The 23,500-nt window shown below is 47.9% G+C and overlaps 1 protein-coding gene across 8 annotated transcripts in view; it reads left to right on the forward strand.

Moving 5' to 3' along the window:
- The window catches only part of LOC139567059 (lipopolysaccharide-responsive and beige-like anchor protein), a 351,617-nt gene that overhangs the window by 287,720 nt on the left and 40,397 nt on the right, over positions 1 to 23,500 (forward strand). For 6 of the 8 annotated variants that reach the window (XM_071388496.1, XM_071388500.1, XM_071388498.1 and 3 more), the window contains 4 exons: positions 8,377 to 8,466; positions 16,628 to 16,820; positions 18,163 to 18,228; positions 23,231 to 23,386. In XM_071388496.1, the coding sequence (XP_071244597.1) occupies positions 8,377 to 8,466; positions 16,628 to 16,820; positions 18,163 to 18,228; positions 23,231 to 23,386 (505 nt within the window). The remainder of the gene's footprint in view (positions 1 to 8,376; positions 8,467 to 16,627; positions 16,821 to 18,162; positions 18,229 to 23,230; positions 23,387 to 23,500) is intronic. The other 2 variants (XM_071388499.1, XM_071388501.1) reach the window with 1 other exon arrangement.

The following is a 23,500-nucleotide window of genomic DNA, read 5'->3' on the forward strand; positions in this document are numbered from 1 at the left end:
CTAGCTCTGGGACGTGTTGCTCAGGCTAATGTACAAGAGGACCCATCTTCAGAGTCACTCTCTTCTCATTAAATTCCCAGCTGACGTTTATAAAGGCGTGTGATGTTGGAAACTTGCTGGGCATAGGTCACCTATATACTTGCCCATACTACAATGTTATGGCATATAGGCATGTGATTATGTGGGGCCACTGGCAAGGCCAATCTTCTTTAGGGGCGCTGGTCCGTATCTGATGAAGTCTCTACATTCTGTACATTTAAAGGACGGAGAAAGACCCCGTCTGCAACGAGGCTACTGTCATTTGATTTACTCAACCACTTGACAAGCTGCATCTGGATGGAAAACATGCTGTTTTTATGCAAATAAACGCATCACTGTAACCGCATAGCCGCACTTGGTTTTGAATGAAGGGAAATGAATAACGGAGGATGTCCTTGGTGTGTTGTCTGGTTTGTGGGGGTTGTGCGACAACTCAAGGCAGGTTCCTGTTTGCGTGGGTATGTTTAATTTATACTCGTATTACGTGAAAGCTGTAAAATGCAGACTGTTCCCGTCTGTGTATTGTCACTGGTGTGTGACGGCCGTGAGATTTTCCATAATCACAGACAAAGGACAGCGTGAGATGGAGAGAGAGAGAGGGCAGGAGAGAGAGAGAGGGCAGGAGAGAGAGAGAGGGCAGGAGAGAGAGAGAGGGCAGGAGAGAGAGAGAGGGCAGGAGAGAGAGAGAGGGCAGGAGAGAGAGAGAGGGCAGGAGAGAGAGAGGGCAGGAGAGAGAGAGAGGGCAGGAGAGAGAGAGGGCAGGAGAGAGAGAGAGGGCAGGAGAGAGAGAGAGGGCAGGAGAGAGATAGGGCAGGAGAGAGAGAGGGCAGGAGAGAGAGAGGGCAGGAGAGAGAGAGGGCAGGAGAGAGAGAGGGCAGGAGAGAGAGAGGGCAGGAGAGAGAGAGGGCAGGAGAGAGAGAGGGCGAGAGAGAGAGGGCGGGAGAGGGCGAGAGAGAGAGGGCGAGAGAGAGGGCGAGAGAGAGAGAGAGAGAGAGATATAAAATCCATGTACACAAACAACAAGTGTGCGGTTAAAATTGGCAAAAAACACACACATTTCTTCACACAGGGTCGTGGGGTGAGACAGGGATGCAGCTTAAGCCCCACCCTCTTCAACATATATATCAACGAATTGGCGCGGGCACTAGAACAGTCTGCAGCACCCGGTCTCACCCTACTAGAATCCGAAGTCAAATGTCTACTGTTTGCTGATGATCTGGTGCTTCTGTCACCAACCAAGGAGGGCCTACAGCAGCACCTAGATCTTCTGCACAGATTCTGTCAGACCTGGGCCCTGACAGTAAATCTCAGTAAGACCAAAATAATGGTGTTCCAAAAAAGGTCCAGTCACCAGGACCACAAATTCCATCTAGACACCGTTGCCCTAGAGCACACAAAAAACTATACATACCTCGGCCTAAACATCAGCACCACAGGTAACTTCCACAAAGCTGTGAACGATCTGAGAGACAAGGCAAGAAGGGCCTTCTATGCCATCAAAAGGAACATAAATTTCAACATACCAATTAGGATCTGGCTAAAAATACTTGAATCAGTCATAGAGCCCATTGCCCTTTATGGTTGTGAGGTCTGGGGTCCGCTCACCAACCAAGATTTCACAAAATGGGACAAACACCAAATTGAGACTCTGCATGCAGAATTCTGCAAAAATATCCTCCGTGTACAACGTAGAACACCAAATAATGCATGCAGAGCAGAATTAGGCCGATACCCACTAATTATCAAAATCCAGAAAAGAGCCGTTAAATTCTACAACCACCTAAAAGGAAGCGATTCCCAAACCTTCCATAACAAAGCCATCACCTACAGAGAGATGAACCTGGAGAAGAGTCCCCTAAGCAAGCTGGTCCTAGGGCTCTGTTCACAAACACAAACACACCCCACAGAGCCCCAGGACAACAGCACAATTAGACCCAACCAAATCATGAGAAAACAAAAAGATAATTACTTGACACATTGGAAAGAATTAACAAAAAAACAGAGCAAACTAGAATGCTATTTGGCCCTAAACAGAGAGTACACAGTGGCAGAATACCTGACCACTGTGACTGACCCAAACTTAAGGAAAGCTTTGACTATGTACAGACTCAGTGAGCATAGCCTTGCTATTGAGAAAGGCCGCCGTAGGCAGACATGGCTCTCAAGAGAAGACAGGCTATGTGCACACTGCCCACAAAATGAGGTGGAAACTGAGCTGCACTTCCTAACCTCCTGCCCAATGTATGACCATATTAGAGAGACATATTTCCCTCAGATTACACAGATCCACAAAGAATTCGAAAACAAATCCAATTTTGATAAACTCCCATATCTACTGGGTGAAATTCCACAGTGTGCCATCACAGCAGCAAGATTTGTGACCTGTTGCCACAAGAAAAGGGCAACCAGTGAAGAACAAACACCACTGTAAATACAACCCATATTTATGTTTATTTATTTTAACTTGTGTGCTTTAACCATTTGTACATTGTTACAACACTGCATATATATAATATGACATTTGTAATGTCTTTATTGTTTTGAAACTTCTGTATGTGTAATGTTTACTGTTCATTGTTATTGTTTATTTGACTTTTGTATATTACCTACCTCACTTGCTTTGGCAATGTTAACACATGTTTCCCATGCCAATAAAGCCCATTGAATTGAAATTGAGAGAGAGAGAGAGAGAGAGAGAGAGAGAGAGAGAGAGAGAGAGAGAGAGAGAGAGAGAGAGAGAGAGAGAGAGAGAGAGAGAGAGAGAGAGAGAGAGAGAGAGAGAGAGAGAGAGAGAGAGAGAGAGAGAGAGAGAGAGAGAGAGAGAGAGAGAGAGAGAGAGAGAGAGAGAGAGAGAGAGAGAGAGAGAGAAAAACACTGTACCAGTACTCTCTGTCCCGGTGCAGTAAAAAGTGGTTGTCTTAATGTGGCATGAGTCAACACAGAGAAGTGGAAGAAGGGAGCTGATGTTCTCTTGCTGATGGAGGGAGAGCATGACCAGGAAGCAGTCCCGTCTTACTGATGGAGGGAGAGCATGACCAGGAAGCAGTCCTGTCTTACTGATGGAGGGAGAGCATGACCAGGAAGCAGTCCTGTCTTGCTGATGGAAGGAGAGCATGACCAGGAAGCAGTCCCGTCTGGGAAAACATGGCAACGGTCTCCACAGCGTTCCCTAATCTGCCTTGAGACATTCCAAACGCTCAGCTAGACCCCCATTCCACCCCACCCTCCACCCTACCATGGTTTGGCCTGTGTAGACTGTAGGCCTCTGGGGCAGGGAGCCTTTCTTCCAGCTGTCCCACCCTACCCTGTTCTTCCCTACCCTGTTTACCCCTACCCTGTTCTCCCCTACCCTGTTCTCCCCTATCCTGTCCCTCCCTACCCTGTTCTCCCCTACCCTGTTATCCCCTATCCTGTCCCTCTCTACCCTGTTCTCCCCTACCCTGTTCTCCCCTATCCTGTTCTCCCCTACCCTGTTCTCACCTACCCTGTTCCTCCCTATCCTGTACCTCCCTACCCTGTCCCTCCCTCCCTACCCTGTCCCTCCCTCCCTACCCTGTCCCTCCCACCCTACCCTGTCCCTCCCTCCCTATCCTGTTCCCCCCTATCATGTCCCTCCCTACCCTGTCCCTCCCTCCCTACCCTGTCCCTCCCTCCCTACCCTGTCCTTTCCTCTCTCCCTATCCTGTCCCTCCCTACCCTGTTCTCTCCTACCCTGTTCCTCCCTACCCTGTCCCTCCCTACCCTGTCCCTCCCTCCCTACCCTGTCCCTCCCTCCCTCCCTATCCTGTCCCTCCCTACCCTGTTCTCCCCTACCCTGTTCCTCCCTATCCTGTCCCTCCCTACCCTGTCCCTCCCTACCCTGTCCCTCCCTCCCTACCCTGTCCCTCCCTCCCTCCCTATCCTGTCCCTCCCTACCCTGTTCTCCCCTACCCTGTTCCTCCCTATCCTGTTCCTCCCTATCCTGTCCCTCCCTACCCTGTTCCCCCCTACCCTGTTCCTCCCTATCCTGTCCCTCCCTACCCTGTCCCTCCCTACCCTGTCCCTTCCTCCCTACCCTGTTCCTCCCTACCCTGTCCCTCCCTACCCTGTCCCTCCCTCCCTACCCTGTCCGTCCCTCCCTACCCTGTCCCTCCCTCCCTCCCTACCCTGTCCCTCCCTCCCTCCCTACCCTGTCCCTCCCTATCATGTCCCTCCCTACCCTGTCCCTCTCTCTCCTGTCTCTCCTGTCCCTCCCTACCCTGTCCCTCCCTACCCTGTCCCTCCCTCCCTACCCTGTCCCTCCCTCCCTACCCTGTCCCTCTCTCTCCTGTCCCTCCCTCCTTACCCTGTCCCTCCCTCCCTACCCTGTCCCTCCCTCCCTCCCTACCCTGTCCCTCCCTACCCTGTCCCTCCCTCCCTCCCTACCCTGTCCCTCCCTACCCTGTCCCTCTCTCTCCTGTCTCTCCTGTCCCTCCTACCCTGTCCCTCCCTATCATGTCCCTCCCTACCCTGTCCCTCCCTACCCTGTCCCTCTCTCTCCTGTCTCTCCTGTCCTTCCCTACCCTGTCCCTCCCTACCCTGTCCCTCTCTCTCCTGTCCTTCCCTACCCTGTCCCTCCCTACCCTGTCCCTTCCTATCCCCCTCCACCACCACCCGTCCTCTATTGCCTGTTCTGACACAAACCAGCCCCGGAAGGCCTAGCCCAGACCAGACCACACCAGGACCACGGCTGAAACAGTTGTCACTCAGTAGTGGCGGTCTCCCTTGGCGCTACCCCCCTCCATCCCAACCTCCACCCCCCTTGGCCTCTGGCCCTGACACGGCCCAGACTAGCAACCCATTTCCGCCTCCTCCACAGGCCTGCTTCCTCACAAACACTGAGAGGCTGGCTACGGCTCGGGGCTGGAGACGCACTGCTGGTGTATTTGACTAATTAAAACTAACGCCGGGGTTCAGTCGGGTGTGTGGAGAAACCTCCCCAGCTGATTGGACTCAGGGAGGGGGGAGGAGGGTGTGTCACTCACTCACTCACTCACTCACTCACTCACTCACTCACTCACTCACTCACACACACACAGTTTATCTGCTCTCTCTCTCTGATGGCACCATGCTGTGTGGGGTGTGGATTTATTTATTCTCCTGATCATCAGAGCAGCTCCAAGGTAAATAGTGGGTGTCAGAGATCCAATTTACCGTCCGGTTGTATTAACCATGCACCAGGCTCCTGGCCATGCCTGGGTAATGGGCCTCTAGCTGGGGAAATGACCGACCACAGCCCCCCTCTCCCCACTGGTCCTGGTAATGAATCTGCATGCGTGGGTGGGTAGGTGGTTGGCTCAAGCACATCTGGATGGGAATGAGGTGATAAATCAGCGTTTGCCCTCGGTGCCCGCCATGCGATTCTCCAGTCACTGAGCATGAAGGGCAGCTGAATGGCAGGGGATGAGGAGGTACGGCGGTACGGAGCGTGTTCTGTTGTCTATAGAGGCCATAGGGAGAGAGACCGACATCGCACCATACTGTACACACAGTCCAGCTCATGATCTGATGGAAGTGGTCTGTATCGTTTACTAATACAAGAGATTTTATCATATTTTTGGTTGTTAAAATGTGATATCAGAGAAATGTTAATATATATATATATATTAAGGATGATTTGGTATTTAATATGTATGGCATAATATAGGGATGTATATGGTATAGCTCTTGCCAAATGTATTTTGGATGAACACGACAGACCACAGCTAATTACACCGGCACAGATGTTCATAGGGGTCCTGACGGACTACCCCTCACACCCCAGGCTCACACACTTTGATCAATCACCTCCATTTAATCCTCCTGCTGGACTTGTGCCAAGCTACTAGGCTAGCTAGAGCTAGCGCCTGCAGACACCACTCACATTCACGCCGCGGAAAATACTGAAAAGTGTTCTTATTTTGTGTCATCAACATTTCTATGCAAATCTGAAATCATCTTGTAAAAGTCATTTTTAGTTCCCCTTCGTCAAACAGTGATGTTGTGAAGACATTGGGTTAGCTAGCTAGCGCTTATTGCCATCTTGCCCTGCCCTGACTCCCATTCCAGTGCCGTAATGACTTGGGCTTTTCCTAGAACCCCTACATGCATTTTCTGGTATTTCAAGATTCTCTTAGTGACTGTAGGGCAGGCGTCCCAAATGGCACTCTATTCTCTTAACAGTGCACTCCTTTTGACCAGGGCCCTATGTAGGGAATAGAGTACTATTTGGGACACAGCCTAGATCATCTGTTTGTAATCGATGGCCCAGTCTAATGGACCCAGGAGTGGATTTACACTAAATGAAGAGGGAGGGACAGATCCCATTGTTCTCCTCAGCTGTGAGAGGAGTGGGGGATCAAAGCTTGAGTGGCAGAGAAAAGAAGGGTGGGGGAGAGAAAGGGAGAGAGAAGGAAAGAGCGGGAAAAGAGAGGGAAGGGGGAGGTAAGAGGCAGGGAGACAGACTGGGGGAAAGCGAGAGAGAGAGGGGGGGAGAGGGAGAGGGAGAGAGAGGGAACCAAAGCCCTGGGTTTTCTGACGCTCACATATCAACTGGCGTCGGTGGAGGCCTTGAGTCTAGGCCGGGAGATTTTCTCATACCTGTTAGAGATTAGGAACCATCTTTTTTTTACTACACTGGGATCCTCCACAAAAGCTGGAAGGTAGGATGGCAGGCAGGGGCTGGAGTATAGGTCTGGATCTGAAATGACATCCACTTCCCTATGTAGTGCCTGACTTCTGACCAGAGTACAAATAGGGGTCTGGTCAAAATAAGTGCACTACATAGGGAATAGGGTGCCATTTTACATGAATCCCAGGTATTAGTATACAGTAAGTATACGGGCTTAACTGAGGCTCTCTCTCTCTCGTCTCGTCTCTCTTGTCTCTTCTCTCTCTCTAGGCTCTCTCTCTCGTCTCTGGTTAGTTTCAGACAATAGGGATAAGCAGTGCCGTTCACAGCAACGTTTTCTCATGGAAGTCCCATCTGCAGTCTGTACAGGCCTTCTCTATGAGATCACTCCCAGAGTCCAGGCCAACCCCGGCTCAGGCTCAACCACTGCAGTCTCACATAGTACTCTGCTCTTCTCCACACTCACTCTCTCACACGCAGTCACACACAGTCAGATTGCCTGGCGCAGCAGTCTCTCACTTAACCTCTGTCTTTCCTGCCCAAGATCTTTCTTTCTCCCTCTCGCTCGCTCTCTCTCAATTCAATTTCAATTTAAGGGGCTTTATTGGCATGGGAAACATATATGTTATCATTGCCAAGGCAAGTGGAGTAGGTAATAAACAAAGTGAAATAAACACTAAAACAGTACACATTACACAAAAGTTCCAAAAGAATGAAGACATTTCAAATATAATTATGTCTATATACAGTGTTGTAACAATGTGCAAATAGTTAAAGTACAAAAGGGAAAATAATTAAACATAAATATGAGTTGTATTTACAATGTATTGGGTTGTATTTACTCTCTCTCTCTGTAGCCCCATCTCACCTAGAGTACTCTTACACACACCTACCTCTGTTGCTGTATGTATTCTTTACTGTGTTGATCATACACTAGTACATCTCTCTGTCCTCCCAGCCCTGTGTTACCTTGACTCTGTGGCCCCTGATGTTGTCCAGAGCTGAGAGGCGGCGTCTCCTGTGACATTTATGGTCCTATATCTCTTAATTAGCGCCACCTAACCCGCCTGTCTGTCTCTTGCTCTCTTTCTCTCTGTTTCTCTCTCTCGCTCTCTCACGCGCTCTCGCTCTTTTTCTCTCTGTTTCTCTCGCTCTCTCTCTCTGTTTCTCACTCTCTCGCTCTCTCTGTTTCTCTTCCTCCATACCTATCTCTTTCTCTCTCTACTGCTCTCTTTCTCTCTCTACTGCTCTATTTCTCTCTCTCTCTACTGCTCTATTTCTCTCTCTCTCTCTCTCTCTCTCTCTCTCTCTCTCTCTCTCTCTACTGCTCTATTTCTCTCTCTCTCTCTCTACTGCTCAATTTCTCTCTCTCTCTCTCTCGCTCTCTCTCTCTCTACCTCTCTCTCTCTCTCTCTCTACTGCTCTATTTCTCTCTCTCGCTCTCTCTCTCTACCCCTCTCTCTCTCTCTCTACCCCTCTCTCTCTCTACCTCTCTCTCTCTACCCTCTACCTCTCTCTCTCTAACCTCTACCTCTCTCTCTACCTCTCTTTCTACCTCTCGTTCTACCTCTCTCTCTACCTCTCTCTCTCTACCTCTCTCTCTTTACCTCTACCTCTCTCTCTTTACCTCTACCTCTCTCTCTTTACCTCTACCTCTCTCTCTCTACCTCTCTCTCTCTCTACCTCTTTACCTCTCTCCCTCTCGCCAGGCTGTGGAGGCACAGATCAGGAGTTTCGGACAGACCCCATGTCAGCTGCTCATCGAGCCACACCCACCAAGGAGCTCCGCCATGCAGGTGGTGAGTCTCGCACACACGTACGCGCACGCTCACACCCAGACTGACCACCATGCCCAATACCGTGCCCAATACCATGCCCAATACCTTACACAATACCATGCCCAATACCGTGCCCAATACCATGCCCAATACCTTACACAATACCGTGCCCAATACCGTGCCCAATACCGTGCCCAATACATGCCCAATACCGTGCCCAATACCGTGCCCAATACCTTACACAATACCATGCCCAATACCGTGCCCAATACCTTACACAATACCATGCCCAATACCATGCCCAATACCTTACACAATACCATGCCCAATACCGTGCCCAATACCGTGCCCAATACCGTGCCCAATACCGTGCCCAATACCATGCCCAATACCTTACACAATACCATGCCCAATACCTTACACAATACCATGCCCAATACCGTGCCCAATACCGTGCCCAATACCGTGCCCAATACCATGCCCAATACCGTGCCCAATACCTTACACAATACCATGCCCAATACCATGCCCAATACCTTACACAATACCATGCCCAATACCATGCCCAATACCTTACACAATACCATGCCCAATACCATGCCCAATACCGTGCCCAATACCGTGCCCAATACCATGCCCAATACCGTGCCCAATACCGTGCCCAATACCTTACACAATACCATGCCCAATACCATGCCCAATACCTTACACAATACCATGCCCAATACCATGCCCAATACCGTGCCCAATACCTTACACAATACCATGCCCAATACCTTACACAATACCGTGCCCAATACCGTGCCCAATACCATGCCCAATACCTTACACAATACCATGCCCAATACCTTACACAATACCATGCCCAATACCTTACACAATACCATGCCCAATACCTTACACAATACCATGCCCAATACCATGCCCAATACCGTGCCCAATACCATGCCCAATACCGACCCATCTCCTCAGTAGTGTAGATAGAACCAGAGGCCCAATGGAATAGCCTTGACTGTCTCTGACTGCTAGTATGTTAAATGACGGTCTCTGACTGCTAGTATGTTAAATGACGGTCTCTGACTGCTAGTATGTTAAATGACGGTCTCTGACTGCTAGTATGTTAAATGACAGTCTCTGACTGCTAGTATGTTAAATGACGGTCTCTGACTGCTAGTATGTTAAATGACGGTCTCTGACTGCTAGTATGTTAAATGACGGTCTCTGACTGCTAGTATGTTAAATGACGGTCTCTGACTGCTAGTATGTTAAATGACGGTCTCTGACTGCTAGTATGTTAAATGACGGTCTCTGACTGCTAGTATGTTAAATGACGGTCTCTGACTGCTAGTATGTTAAATGACAGTCTCTGACTGCTAGTATGTTAAATGACGGTCTCTGACTGCTAGCATGTTAAATGACGGTCTCTGACTGCTAGCATGTTAAATGACGGTCTCTGACTGCTAGCATGTTAAATGACGGTCTCTGACTGCTAGCATGTTAAATGACGGTCTCTGACTGCTAGCATGTTAAATGACGGTCTCTGACTGCTAGCATGTTAAATGACGGTCTCTGACTGCTAGCATGTTAAATGACGGTCTCTGACTGCTAGCATGTTAAATGACGGTCTCTGACTGCTAGCATGTTAAATGACGGTCTCTGACTGCTAGTATGTTAAATGACGGTCTCTGACTGCTAGTATGTTAAATGACGGTCTCTGACTGCTAGTATGTTAAATGACGGTCTCTGACTGCTAGTATGTTAAATGACGGTCTCTGACTGCTAGTATGTTAAATGACGGTCTCTGACTGCTAGTATGTTAAATGACGGTCTCTGACTGCTAGTATGTTAAATGACGGTCTCTGACTGCTAGTATGTTAAATGACGGTCTCTGACTGCTAGTATGTTAAATGACGGTCTCTGACTGCTAGTATGTTAAATGACGGTCTCTGACTGCTAGTATGTTAAATGACGGTCTCTGACTGCTAGTATGTTAAATGACGGTCTCTGACTGCTGGTATGTTAAATGACGGTCTCTGACTGCTAGTATGTTAAATGACGGTCTCTGACTGCTAGTATGTTAAATGACGGTCTCTGACTGCTAGTATGTTAAATGACGGTCTCTGACTGCTAGTATGTTAAATGACGGTCTCTGACTGCTAGTATGTTAAATGACGGTCTCTGACTGCTAGTATGTTAAATGACGGTCTCTGACTGCTAGCATGTTAAATGACGGTCTCTGACTGCTAGCATGTTAAATGACGGTCTCTGACTGCTAGTATGTTAAATGACGGCTCTGACTGCTAGTATGTTAAATGACGGTCTCTGACTGCTAGTATGTTAAATGACGGTCTCTGACTGCTAGTATGTTAAATGACGGTCTCTGACTGCTAGTATGTTAAATGACGGTCTCTGACTGCTAGTATGTTAAATGACGGTCTCTGACTGCTAGTATGTTAAATGACGGTCTCTGACTGCTAGTATGTTAAATGACGGTCTCTGACTGCTAGTATGTTAAATGACGGTCTCTGACTGCTAGTATGTTAAATGACGGTCTCTGACTGCTAGTATGTTAAATGACGGTCTCTGACTGCTAGTATGTTAAATGACGGTCTCTGACTGCTAGTATGTTAAATGACGGTCTCTGACTGCTAGCATGTTAAATGACGGTCTCTGACTGCTAGTATGTTAAATGACGGTCTCTGACTGCTAGTATGTTAAATGACGGTCTCTGACTGCTAGTATGTTAAATGACGGTCTCTGACTGCTAGTATGTTAAATGACGGTCTCTGACTGCTAGCATGTTAAATGACGGTCTCTGACTGCTAGCATGTTAAATGACGGTCTCCGACTGCTAGCATGTTAAATGACGGTCTCCGACTGCTAGCGTGTTAAATGACGGTCTCCGACTGCTAGTGTGTTAAATGACGGTCTCTGACTGCTAGTGTGTTAAATGACGGTCTCTGACTGCTAGCATGTTAAATGACGGTCTCTGCTTTGACTCACACTAGCCCGTCTATAGTCTTTCCTCTCCCTCCCACCATCCCTCCATCCTAACCCTGGGAAACGTAAGCTCTGGTTTTGAACCCGTCTCCTCTCGTCCTCAGAGAGGGGTGAGGTGTGATTTTGGGTGTAGGGGGGGGGATGAGGGTGAATGGATTATCACTGTGGAAACATGGTCCTGAGCCAAACTCCCACTCTACAGACGAGGGAACCAGGGGAGAACCAGAGGGAGGAGGACCGGCTGGGAACAATGGCCCAAAGGTGACAGGCTTTTAAGGGGCAGGAAGAGGGGGTGAGGCGGGTGACGGCGGGGGGGGGGGGGGGGGGGGGAATTGAGCCCCCCAGAGCCCCCATTAGCGGGGTGGCCCTGTGGTGCTGACAGCTGGAGACCATTGGCACACAAACATATACACAAACACACAAACACACACATATACACAAACACACACATATGCACAAACACACACATATACACACATATACACAAACACACACACATACACAAACACACACGCACACAGCGCTGCCCATATGCCACCCATGTTTACCAAACACCCCATTAGCTCTTCACCACAATTCCAAATAATGCTACATTCATCCACAGGGTGAAGGTCTAGGGTTTCCCCCACACCTGGGTGCAAATACTACTTGAATTCTTTTAAACACTGTTAGCGTTTGCCTGCCTGGAGTGCCAGGTGGGTGAGGTTTGCTCTTTTTGAGGGTAGATCAGATTTAATATTTGCAGATAGAACCCACAATCTATCAAATTTATTGTTTGCATAATTTCTAATCCCCCTAATTTAGATTTTTTATTACTTTATATTTTTCCCCCTACCATCCCTCCCTGATTGGATTAAATTTAACGGAAAACAATAGTTCTACTGCCTCTTACAGCTATTTTCTCTCACATGTACGGTACATGTAGTTATTATATATATATTTCTCATTTCCTCTCTCTGCAAGTGCTGGATTTTCACACACAGCGGCCAATCCACCATTAATTCTGATCTTAACTCCAACTAAAAGATTAACCCATCTTTCCCAGTATAATGCCATTTTATCATTTCCTTTTGCAATACATCCCTCACTGTGATGAGGGACCTGACTCCAAAAGCGAGCCACCGATGGACAGTACCTGAAAAGATGTTCTGTTGATTCTGTTTCCTCCCCTTCTAATGTCTTAATGAAATCAGAAGGTGACTATCCTGGCCTGGCGTACAGTATACTATTAGTAACAGTGTATTAACTCTTCCACTCTTACTGTAGGGTGCAGTACAGTAGGGTGCAGTACAGTACAGTAGGGTGCAGTACAGTAGGGTGCAGTACAGTAGGGTACAGTAGGCTAGGGTACAGCAGAGTAGGGTACTGTACAGTAGGGTGCAGTAGGATACAGTACAGTAGGGTAGGGTAGGGTACAGTAGGGTAGGGTACAGTAGGGTGCAGTACAGTAAGGTGCAGTACAGTAGGGTATGGTAGGGTACAGTACGTTAGGGTACAGTAGGGTGCAGTACAGTAGGGTAGGGTGCAGTAGGGTACAGTACAGTATGGATGTGTGCAGTACAGTAAGGTGCAGTACAGTAGGGTAGGGTGCAGTAGGGTGCAGTACAGTAGGGTAGGGTGCAGTAGGGTACAGTACAGTAGGGTGCAGTAGGGTGCAGTACAGTAGGGTGCAGTACAGTAGGGTGCAGTACAGTAGGGTGCAGTACAGTAGGGTACAGTAAGGTGCAGTACGTTAGGGTACCGTAGCGTGCAGTACAGTAGGGTGCAGTACAGTAGGGTAGGGTGCAGTAGGGTACAGTACAGTATGGACGTGTGCAGTACAGTAAGGTGCAGTAGGGTAGGGTACAGTAGGGTACAGTAGGGTACAGTACAGTAGGGTACAGTAAGGTGCAGTACAGTAGGGTATGGTAGGGTACAGTACGTTAGGGTACAGTAGGGTGCAGTACAGTAGGGTGCAGTACAGTAAGGTAGGGTGCAGTAGGGTACAGTACAGTATGGACCTGTGCAGTACAGTAAGGTGCAGTAGTGTAGGGTGCAGTAGGGTACAGTAGGGTACAGTACAGTAGGGTACAGTACAGTAGGGTAGGGTACTGTACAGTAGGGTCAGTACAGTAGGGTAGGGTACAGTACAGTAGGGTGAGGTACAGTAGTAGGCTGCAGTACAGTAGGGTACAGTACAGTAGGGTTCAGTACAGTAGGGTACAGTACAGTAGAGTGAGGTACGGTAGTAGGGTGCAGTACAGTAGGGTGCAGTACAGTGCAGTAGGGTACATTACAGTAGAGTGCAGTACAGTAGGGTACAGTACAGTACAGTAGGGTACAGTAAGGTGCAGTACAGTAGGGTATGGTAGGGTACAGTACGTTAGGGTCCAGTAGGGTACAGTACAGTAGGGTACAGTACAGTAGGGTACAGCACAGTAGGGTGCAGTGCAGTAGGGTGCAGTACAGTAGGGTAGGGTGCAGTAGGGTACAGTATGGACGAGAGCAGTACAGTATGGACGAGAGCAGTACAGTAAGGTCCAGTACAATAGGGTAGGGTGCAGTAGGGTACAGTACAGTAGGGTAGAGTAGAGTAGGGTACAGTACAGTATGGTACAGTACAGTACCGTACAGTAGGGTAGGGTACAGTAGGGTACTGTACAGTAAGGTGCAGTAGGGTACAGTACAGTAGGGTAGGGTACATTAGGGTAGGGTACAGTACAGTAGGGTGCAGTAGGGTACAGTACAGTAGGGTACAGTACAGTAGGGTGAGGTACAGTACAGTAAGGTGCAGTAGGGTACAGTACAGTAGGGTAGGGTACAGTAGGGTAGGGTACAGTAGGGTACAGTAGGGTAGGGTACAGTAGGGTGAGGTACTGTAGTAGGCTGCAGTACAGTAGGGTGCGGTAGGGTAGGGTACAGTAGGGTGCGGTACGGTACAGTAGGGTGAGGTACAGTACAGTAGGGTATGGTAGGGTAGAGTACAGTATGGTACAGTAGGGTGCAGTACAGTAGGGTATGGTAGGGTACAGTACGTTAGGGTACAGTAGGGTGCAGTACAGTAGGGTGCAGTACAGTAGGGTACAGTAAGGTGAAGTACAATACAGTATAGTAGGGTGCAGTACAGTACACTGAGGTACAGTAGGCTGCTGAGATGAGAAGGGAGCAGTAGAATAACGAGGGGAGAAATGGGGAGACACTTTACTAGACAAATAAACGCGAGGTTGTTGAGCAGGGCCTCAATTCCATGTGGTGAGACACACACGTACGTACAAAAATCCATTGGAAACTCGACCCCAGTACTGGAGCAGGAGGGCATACGAGTCCATCCTTTCAAGTGGTTAAAGGTGTCTTGTATGTAATTGTTTGGCCTCTCCGGTGGTGGTAGGTGGGCCTGGTGAGTTTGGACAGGTTTGACGTGTCCTAGGCACCTTTCTCTTTCCATTCACACCAGCAGCAGATGAGGGACTTCTTTCCTTCTCTCTCTCTCATTTCTTTCTCTCTCGCTCGCTTTCTTTTCCTTGCACTCGCAATTTCTATCTCTCTCTTTCTCTCTCTTTCTCCCTCTCCCTCTCTCTTTCTCTCTTCCCTCACGCTCTCTCTCTCTCCCTCTCTTTCTCTCTCTCTGACTCACCCCCATTTGTCTCTTTACACCTCTCTTTGCTGTGTCCTTCTCCACTTTTGTTTTCCATCCCTCCCCCTGTCTGAGTGTAGTGTGGTGTCAGACTCCGGTCCTGGCATGTCCCCATGTTGGTGTTCAGTAATGACGTTGTCAGAGTATTCTAGTAGCCTGTTAAAACAACAGAGATTTACCTCAGTGTGCCTCTGACATTAAGCAGGTATAGTATGTTCCCCAGCTCACTACAAGCATCCTGCAAATGACTCCTCAGTCTGAACAAATGGCACCCGATTTCATGTGGAGTGCACTTTTATTGAGCAGAACCCTGATCAGAAGGAGTGCACTATGTAGAGGGAATAGGGTGCCATTTGGGACGCAGGATGAATAATGTGTGTGAGCCAGTAAAAACAACTCTTATCAGTAGAAGGGAACTCGCATGGTTTAAAGTGAGTGTCGATGTCTTGACGAAGCTTGGCAGGAACAAATGTCAATTCTTATATGAAGATAAATACAAAATGGGATTTTTATTTGACCGTTTATGTGGCGACTGATTGTTACCGATGATAAAAGTATCAAGTTCACTTCTGACCATTGTCATGTTAATGAACATTTCCTGAAGAGACCTGAGCAAAGTCTGAGAATTCTGAGGAAGAATGTTGACTTTTGTCATTGTTAAAAGATAGATCATGTCTGGCATGTACACTAGTCCTTATATTTAGAGGTCCAGTACAAGTAACTGCTAGTAGACTCTTGATTCATTACAGATGGTGTAGAATGTCAGACTTGAGGAGGACTCCACTACCCAGCAGCCCTCACTAACAGGCTATTAATGGTGCCACATTTGATGAGGCATTACCATAGAGATAGATAGAGCACTATAGATGGCTATAACCAATCACAGACGCCATAATGTAACGCAGATACAAAGATGAGTCCTCTATCTGTATGGGCATTACAGACACTTTTAATAGAGTGTTAGGGAGGGAGCACTGTAACAATGTTAACACGGGGAGTTCAACAGAGGAGTTTTGGCCAACAAGGGTATTTCACACACACACACTATACACATACACCCACATTATACCAATCCTGTGGACTTTTCTCCTCTTACGTTTGGTCTGTTTGTTTGTTTGTCTCCCGTTTTAATGCTGAGACTTGTTGGTTCTTCCTTAGTATTGACACAAACTTTGTCTTTGAGAAATAGTTTTCTTGTGTCTGTTTTTCTGTCCCTGACTTCTAATCGATGTCATCATGTGAATAATGGTACTCTGCTTTTAGTACCTCAGCTTTTCTCCAACTGGCCTCCTTCCCTCTGAGTGCTGCCACTCCATGCTAGCTTCCCAGCTAACTTTCTCTCTGTCCCTCTCCTCCCTTCCCCCCTCTCTCTCTCTCTCTCTCTCTCTCTCTCTCTCTCGTTTTCACTCTCTTTTCTGCATGCTGCTGCTGCTCCTGCTGTTCCCTCTTCTCCTCCACTGCTCCATCCCTCGTTCGCTCCGGCTCTTCGTCTGTGGATCTATCCATCCATTGGACTCCTCCTCTCCCTCCTTCCGTCCACCCGTCCGTTGATCTGTCCATCACCACCAGTATGTCCTCCTGCAGAGCCCGTTGATGTTCACGGAGCAGATGCAGCAGGATGTGATCATGGTGTTGAAGTTCCCCAGCAACTCTCCCGTGGCCCATGTGGCCGCCAACACCAGGCCGGGCCTCGCCGCGCCCGCCATCATCACCGTCACCGCCAACCGCCTCTTCGCCGTCAACAAGTGGCACGGCCTGGCCGGTAAGATGGGGATTGTAGGAAATGGAGTCTAAAGTAGGATTATCTTGTAGAGGTCAGCAGGATTTTAATTATTTTTTACCTTTATTTAACTCGGCAAGTCGGTTAAGAACAAATTCTTGTTTTACAATGACGGCCTACCCCGGCCAAACCCTCCCCTAACCCGCATGACGCTGGGCCAATTGTGCGCCGCCCTATGGCTTGAAATGTACATTTAACCAATTAATTGAAATTCAACTCATATGTAGGATATGAGATTTCAAGGATGTACTATATATACGTCTGATTTCATGTAGCATGTCAAAGACAGGTACACAAAATAGAGTTTTGGAGCACACAGTTGAGGACTACCCATTTGTCCACACAAAGTATCGTATCCAAAGACCTTCAGTCAGTATTTATCTGTATATCTCAACGAGAGCAGCCAATAGGCTTGTCTCTTTCATCTTCCCAGGACAGGACGTTGATTTCTGAGACAGTTGAGCGGTCCTCCTAAAAGGCAGGATCAAATGTGACACGTGCACTCTGCCAGCGTTAGGTTTCACTTCCTCATTGATGCATCAAGACCTCACTCCTCATGGTTTATTTATTAAACATCAACCCTGCTGTGGAGTAACAGGGAAGGGGATATGGGATGAAGTCGGACGTTATGAAACTCAAAGACAATGAAGATTTGTAGATCTCATTGAGTTTGGAGCATTTTGTTTTGATGAGTGGATTTCATATGATATTGTTTGTGGTTAGATCTTGAATTGTGATATTAGCATTATTTTAACTTGTTTATGGTACAAATCTGTATTATTAGAGGATCAAATGTAAGGATTAACAATATTCTCTTATTAACTTGTTGATGTGTTACTATGTATTATCAGAGTCAATTTGGAGTCACAGAAAACAGTTTTACAGCTAAATGTAACTCTTTGGTAGAGCGCTCTGGGGGACAATAGGCTTTGAGTGTGGCAAATTACATTTTAGCATCTCCCATATGGAACAGAAGCCAAAGTACTCCACATGGCCAAATCACTGATATTAAACCCATCCTTCTTTCTGCATCCCACTCATTCCTTCCTCCCACACCTCTCCCTCTCTCCCTCTCTCCCTCTCTCCCTCTCTCTCTCTCTCTCTCTCTCTCTCTCTCTCTCTCTCTCTCTCTCTCTCTCTCTCTCTCTCTCTCTCTCTCTTTCTCTTTCTCTTTCTCTCTCTCTTCTCTCTCTCTCTCTCTCTCTCTCTCTCTCTCTCTCTCTCTTTCTCTTTCTCTTTCTCTTTCTCTTTCTCTCTTTCTCTTTCTCTTTCTCTTTCTCTCTCTCTCTCTCTCTCTCTCTCTCTCTTTTTCTCTTTCTCGCAGGTCATCAAGGCTCCTCTGTGCAGGACCAGCAGTACCAACTGCCCGTGGAAATAGACCCTCTGATAGGTTTGCCGTGTGTGTGTGTGTATATGCATGTGTTTGTATGTTGGTGTGTGTGCTCAAACATGTGTGTGTGTGACTCTCTGTCTCTCTGTCTGTGTGTGTCTCTGGGATACATTGTGATGGCCCAAGGCAGTGTCCCTGGCCAGTAGCTTGCTGTTGTTTCACAGCCTCTGCCCACCAACAGCCCCCCCGCCCTGAAATAAATCCTCCACTCTGCTCTCTCCTCTGCTAAACCATTTGCATGCAAATTGGAATGCAATGAGCTGTGGCCTGGACTGGTATTTCATCATCAAGCTCTCCCCCTCTCCTCTCTCCCTCTCTCTCTCCATCTCTCACTTTCTATCTCTCTCTGTCTCTCTCTCTCTCCCCCTCTCCTCTATCCCTCTCTCTCTCCATCTCTCACAGTTTTTCCTACTCTCTCTCTCTCTGGTTTAATTTGAGCGGGGGAAAGGATCTATGTCAGTATAAATGAATATGAATGTGGTAATAATGTGTGATTGAGAATGCGCGGCGGGCGCATGTCAGGACAATATGGGCGCCTCTCATCACTCACGACTTGTTGATGAGGAGGCGAGCAGAGGAGCGGAGCGTTAGTGATGTATAGGATACACTGTCTGGGAGAGAGTGGTCAGAGGCAGAGCTCTAGTGATGTATAGGATACACTGTCTGGGAGATAGTGGTCAGAGACAGAGCTCTAGTGATGTATAGGATACACTGTCTGGGAGATAGTGGTCAGAGACAGAGCTCTAGTGATGTATAGGATACACTGTCTGGGAGAGAGTGGTCAGAGACAGAGCTCTAGTGATGTATAGGATACACTGTCTGGGAGATAGTGGTCAGAGACAGAGCTCTAGTGATGTATAGGATACACTGTCTGGGAGAGAGTGGTCAGAGACAGAGCTCTAGTGATGTATAGGACACACTGTCTGGGAGAGAGTGGTCAGAGGCAGAGCTCTAGTGATGTATAGGATACACTGTCTGGGAGAGAGTGGTCAGAGACAGAGCTCTAGTGATGTATAGGATACACTGTCTGGGAGAGAGTGGTCAGAGACAGAGCTCTAGTGATGTATAGGATACACTGTCTGGGAGAGAGTGGTCAGAGACAGAGCTCTAGTGATGTATAGGATACACTGTCTGGGAGAGAGTGGTCAGAGACAGAGCTCTAGTGATGTATAGGATACACTGTCTGGGAGAGAGTGGTCAGAGACAGAGCTCTAGTGATGTATAGGATACACTGTCTGGGAGAGAGTGGTCAGAGACAGAGCTCTAGTGATGTATAGGATACACTGTCTGGGAGAGAGTGGTTAGAGATGGAGCTCTAGTGATGTATAGGATATACTGTCTGGGAGAGAGTGGTCAGAGACAGAGCTCTAGTGATGTATAGGATACACTGTCTGGGAGAGAGTGGTCAGAGACAGAGCTCTAGTGATGTATAGGATACACTGTCTGGGAGAGAGTGGTTAGAGATGGAGCTCTAGTGATGTATAGGATACACTGTCTGGGAGAGAGTGGTCAGAGACAGAGCTCTTTCCCTCTCTTGTTTTCTCTCATTCTTCCTCTCTCCGTTGCTCTCTGGTTGTTCTCTTGACCTCTCAAATGTTCTCTCTCCTTTTCTTCACTCTCTCTGTCTCGTTCTCTCTCTCGTCCATTTCTCCCCTTTTATGGCCCTCCTTTTTATATACTGTGTGTGTCGTATCAAATCAAGTTGTATTTGTCACATGCTTCGTAAACAACAGGTGTAGACTAACAGTGAAATGTTTACTTACGGGCCCTTTCCAACAATGTAGAGAGAAAGAAAATAGAGAAATAATAGGAAAGTATAACCCGTAATAATAAAAGTAATAATAGATACACAATGAGTAACGATAACCTTGTTCTATACACAGGGTACCAGTACTGAATCGATATGCAGGGGTACGAGGTAATTGAGGTAGATATCTACATATAACTAAGAATCAAGTGACAGGTAGTAAACAGTAGCAGCAACGTATGTGATGAGACAAAAAAGTTTTTGCAAAACGGGTCAATGCAGATAGTCTGGGAGGCTATTTGATGAACTATTTAACTAACTAGTTAGCAGTGTTATGGCTTTGGAGTAGAAGCTGTTCAGGGTACTGTTGGTTCCAGACTTGGTGCTTCGGTACCACTTGCTGTGCGGTAGAGGACAGAACAGCATATGACTTGGGTGGTCGGAGACTGACAATTTTTAGGGCCTTCCTCTGACACCACCTGGTATAGAGGTCCTGGATGGCTGGGAGCTCGACCCCAGTGATGTACAGGGCTGTACGCACTACCCTCTGTAGAGCCTTGCGGCCGGATGCCAAGCAGTTGCCATACCGAGCGGTGATGCAGCCAGTCAAGATGCTCTCAATGGTGCAGCTGTTTAACTTTTTGAGGATCTGAGGAACCATGCCAAATCTTCTCAGCCTCCTGAGGGGGAAGAGGTGTTGTCGTGCCCCCCCCACGACTGTGTTGGTGTGTGTGGACCATGATAGATCCGTAGTGATGTGGACACAGAGGAACCCCCATCCATGTGAATGGGGGGCGTGCTCGGCCCTCCGTTTCCTGTAGTCCACGATCAGCTCCTTGGTCTTACTCACGTTGAGGGAGAAGTTGTTATTCTGGCACCACACTGCTAAGTCTCTGACCGCCTCCCTATAGGCTGTCTGATCGTAGTCTGTGATCAGGCCTACCAATGTTGTGTCGTTGGCAAACTCACCCACTGGGACGGCCCGTCAGGAAGTCCAGGATCCAGTATTCGGTCCCAGGGTTCTTAGCTTAGTGATGAGCTTGGAGGGCACTATGGTGTTGAACGCTGAGCTGTAGTCAATGAACAGCACTATCACATAGGTGTTCATCTTGTCCAGGTGGGAAAGGGCAGTGTGGAGTGCAATAGAGATTGTGTCATCTGTGGATCTGTTGGGGCGGTATGCGAATTGGAGTGGTTCCAGGGTGTCTGGGATGATGGTGTTGATGTGAGCCATGACCAGCCTTTCAAAGCATTTCATGGCTACAGATGTGAGTCCTTTTGGGCGATAGTCATTTATACAGGTTACTATGGTGTTCTTGGGCACAGGGACTATGGTGGTCTTCTTGAAACATGTAGGTATTACAGACTGGGTCAAGGAGCGGTTGAAAATGTCAGTGAAGACACTTGTCAGCTCTGAGTATGCATTCTGGTAATCCGTCTGGCCCTGCGGCCTTGAGTGTTAATTAACCTGTTTAAGGTCTTACATCGGCTAGGGCTCTCATGCATGGTTCAGTGTTGCTTGCCTCTATATACTTATTACTGAAGCCAGTGACTGATGTGGTAAACTCCTACTGGAACACATTCCAGTCTGCGCTAGCAAAACAGGACTGTAGCTTAGAATCCGCTTCATCGGAACAACTTCCGTATTGAGCGCGTCACTGGTACTTCCTGTTTGAGTTTTTGCTTGTAAGCAAGAATCAGGAGGATAGAGTTATGGTCAGATTTGCCAAATGGAGGGCGAGGGAGAGCTTTGTATGCGTTTCCGTGTGTGGAGTAAAGGTGATGTAGGGTTTTTTCGCCTCTAGTTGCACACGTGAACATGGGCACTTTCATAGATGTTCATGTATATGTCTGAGGCCATTCAACCATTTTTGAATGAAACAAAAAGCCCCTCTACTTTTAAAAATGTTTTTTTTTTGTCACACTCGGAATGCACGACTGATTCTATCTCTGCAACTCACTCACAGCTCTGTTTTGTCATTTTTCAGCACCAGCCCACGCTCCACATCACATGTATAATGCGTGTGGTGAGGGGATATTTTCTTAACGTGTCATTTCTGTATTTATACTTCTCACATTCCACAAGGAGCTTCAGTTTAAACACACTAAATTGTATTTGACTGGCGGGGCGGCCGTGGCGGGGGGAAATGTTGATAATTGGTTGAAATATTCGTCAGACACGGCGTGCTGGTCTCTGTCAGGGATGCCTGGGCCGGACCCACACCTGTTCATCTTGAGTTAGAGCAGGAGAGAGAGAAGAGAGAAAGGGAGGATAACGTTACAGAAGTCTAGAACCTAATGTGCCTGTTTGTTCCCTGGACACAGATTAAGTCTAGTCCAGGACTAAGAAATATTTTAAATGGAGATTCTGATAATGATTTAGGATTCGACTTAATCTTTGTCCGGGAAACTGGCGCAGCATATCTTAATATCTTACCCACTACAAAGCACTTCATGATAGATGGCTACGTCTGCAAGGCCAAGGAAACGCATCAGTCCAAAACAGACATGGCCTTTGTTTTAGTCTGTTATTTCTTTTGTCTTTTCTCTCTCTCTCTCTCACCCAGTCACTCACACACACACACAAACCTCCAACTCAGCGATAAGGGGCCAAAGTGGATTTAATTTATGTTGTCCTTACTATGCGTGGCTCCTCTCCTCTTCTTAGCTATTGGAAGTCTCTTCTCCTTCTGGGGAGAGAGAGAATATGCACGCTCATCGTTACTCAAACTCTTAGGCCCAGTGGAAAATGTGAAACCCTTGTAAACGCCACGTCCTAGATGTTTTATGTATTCCCTCACAAATCAAAATGGTGCTGCTGCCGTGGCGACGAACGTGCGTAAACGCCATGCGTGACAAATGTCGTAGTTGGTAGCTCCAGTAATGGTCTGATGTCTTTGTGAAAACGATTAACACGGCGATATCGTAAAGGAAAACAATCAGATTTTATACAATACGTTTTTCCTCAGACTTACATGCTTTACTTAATGAATTACTGTGCAACATCTCAGTATGTATTTCTCTCCCTCTTCCTCACCTACCCCTCTCTCCCTCCCCCTCCCGCTCTCCCCCTCTCTCCCCATCTCCCTCCCCATCTGCCTCTCTCCCTCCCCATCCCCCTCCCTCTCTCCCTCCCCCTCCCGCTCTCCCCCTCTCTCCCCATCTCCCTCCCCATCTGCCTCTCTCCCTCCTTCTCCTCCCTCCTTCTCCTCCCCCCTCATCCTTCCACCTCCCTCCTCCTCTCCTCCTCTCCAGCCAGTAACGTGGGGACCCATCGTCGTCAGATCACAGACCTGTTGGACCAGAGCATTCACATCCACTCTCAGTGTTTCATCATCACCGCAGACAACCGCTTCATCCTGCTCTGTGGCTTCTGGGACAAGAGCTTCCGCGTCTATTCCACTGACTCAGGTACAGCCTTTACAAATTTGCTCTACCGAGTTCCATATAGGCAACTGACCAAGGTACAACCATTATTGTAGAGTGACTTCAGAGTCCTATTCACTCCACTGACTCTGGTACTGC

This window comes from Salvelinus alpinus, unplaced genomic scaffold (assembly GCF_045679555.1).
Source record: "Salvelinus alpinus unplaced genomic scaffold, SLU_Salpinus.1 scaffold_41, whole genome shotgun sequence".
Classification (NCBI taxonomy): domain Eukaryota; kingdom Metazoa; phylum Chordata; class Actinopteri; order Salmoniformes; family Salmonidae; genus Salvelinus; species Salvelinus alpinus.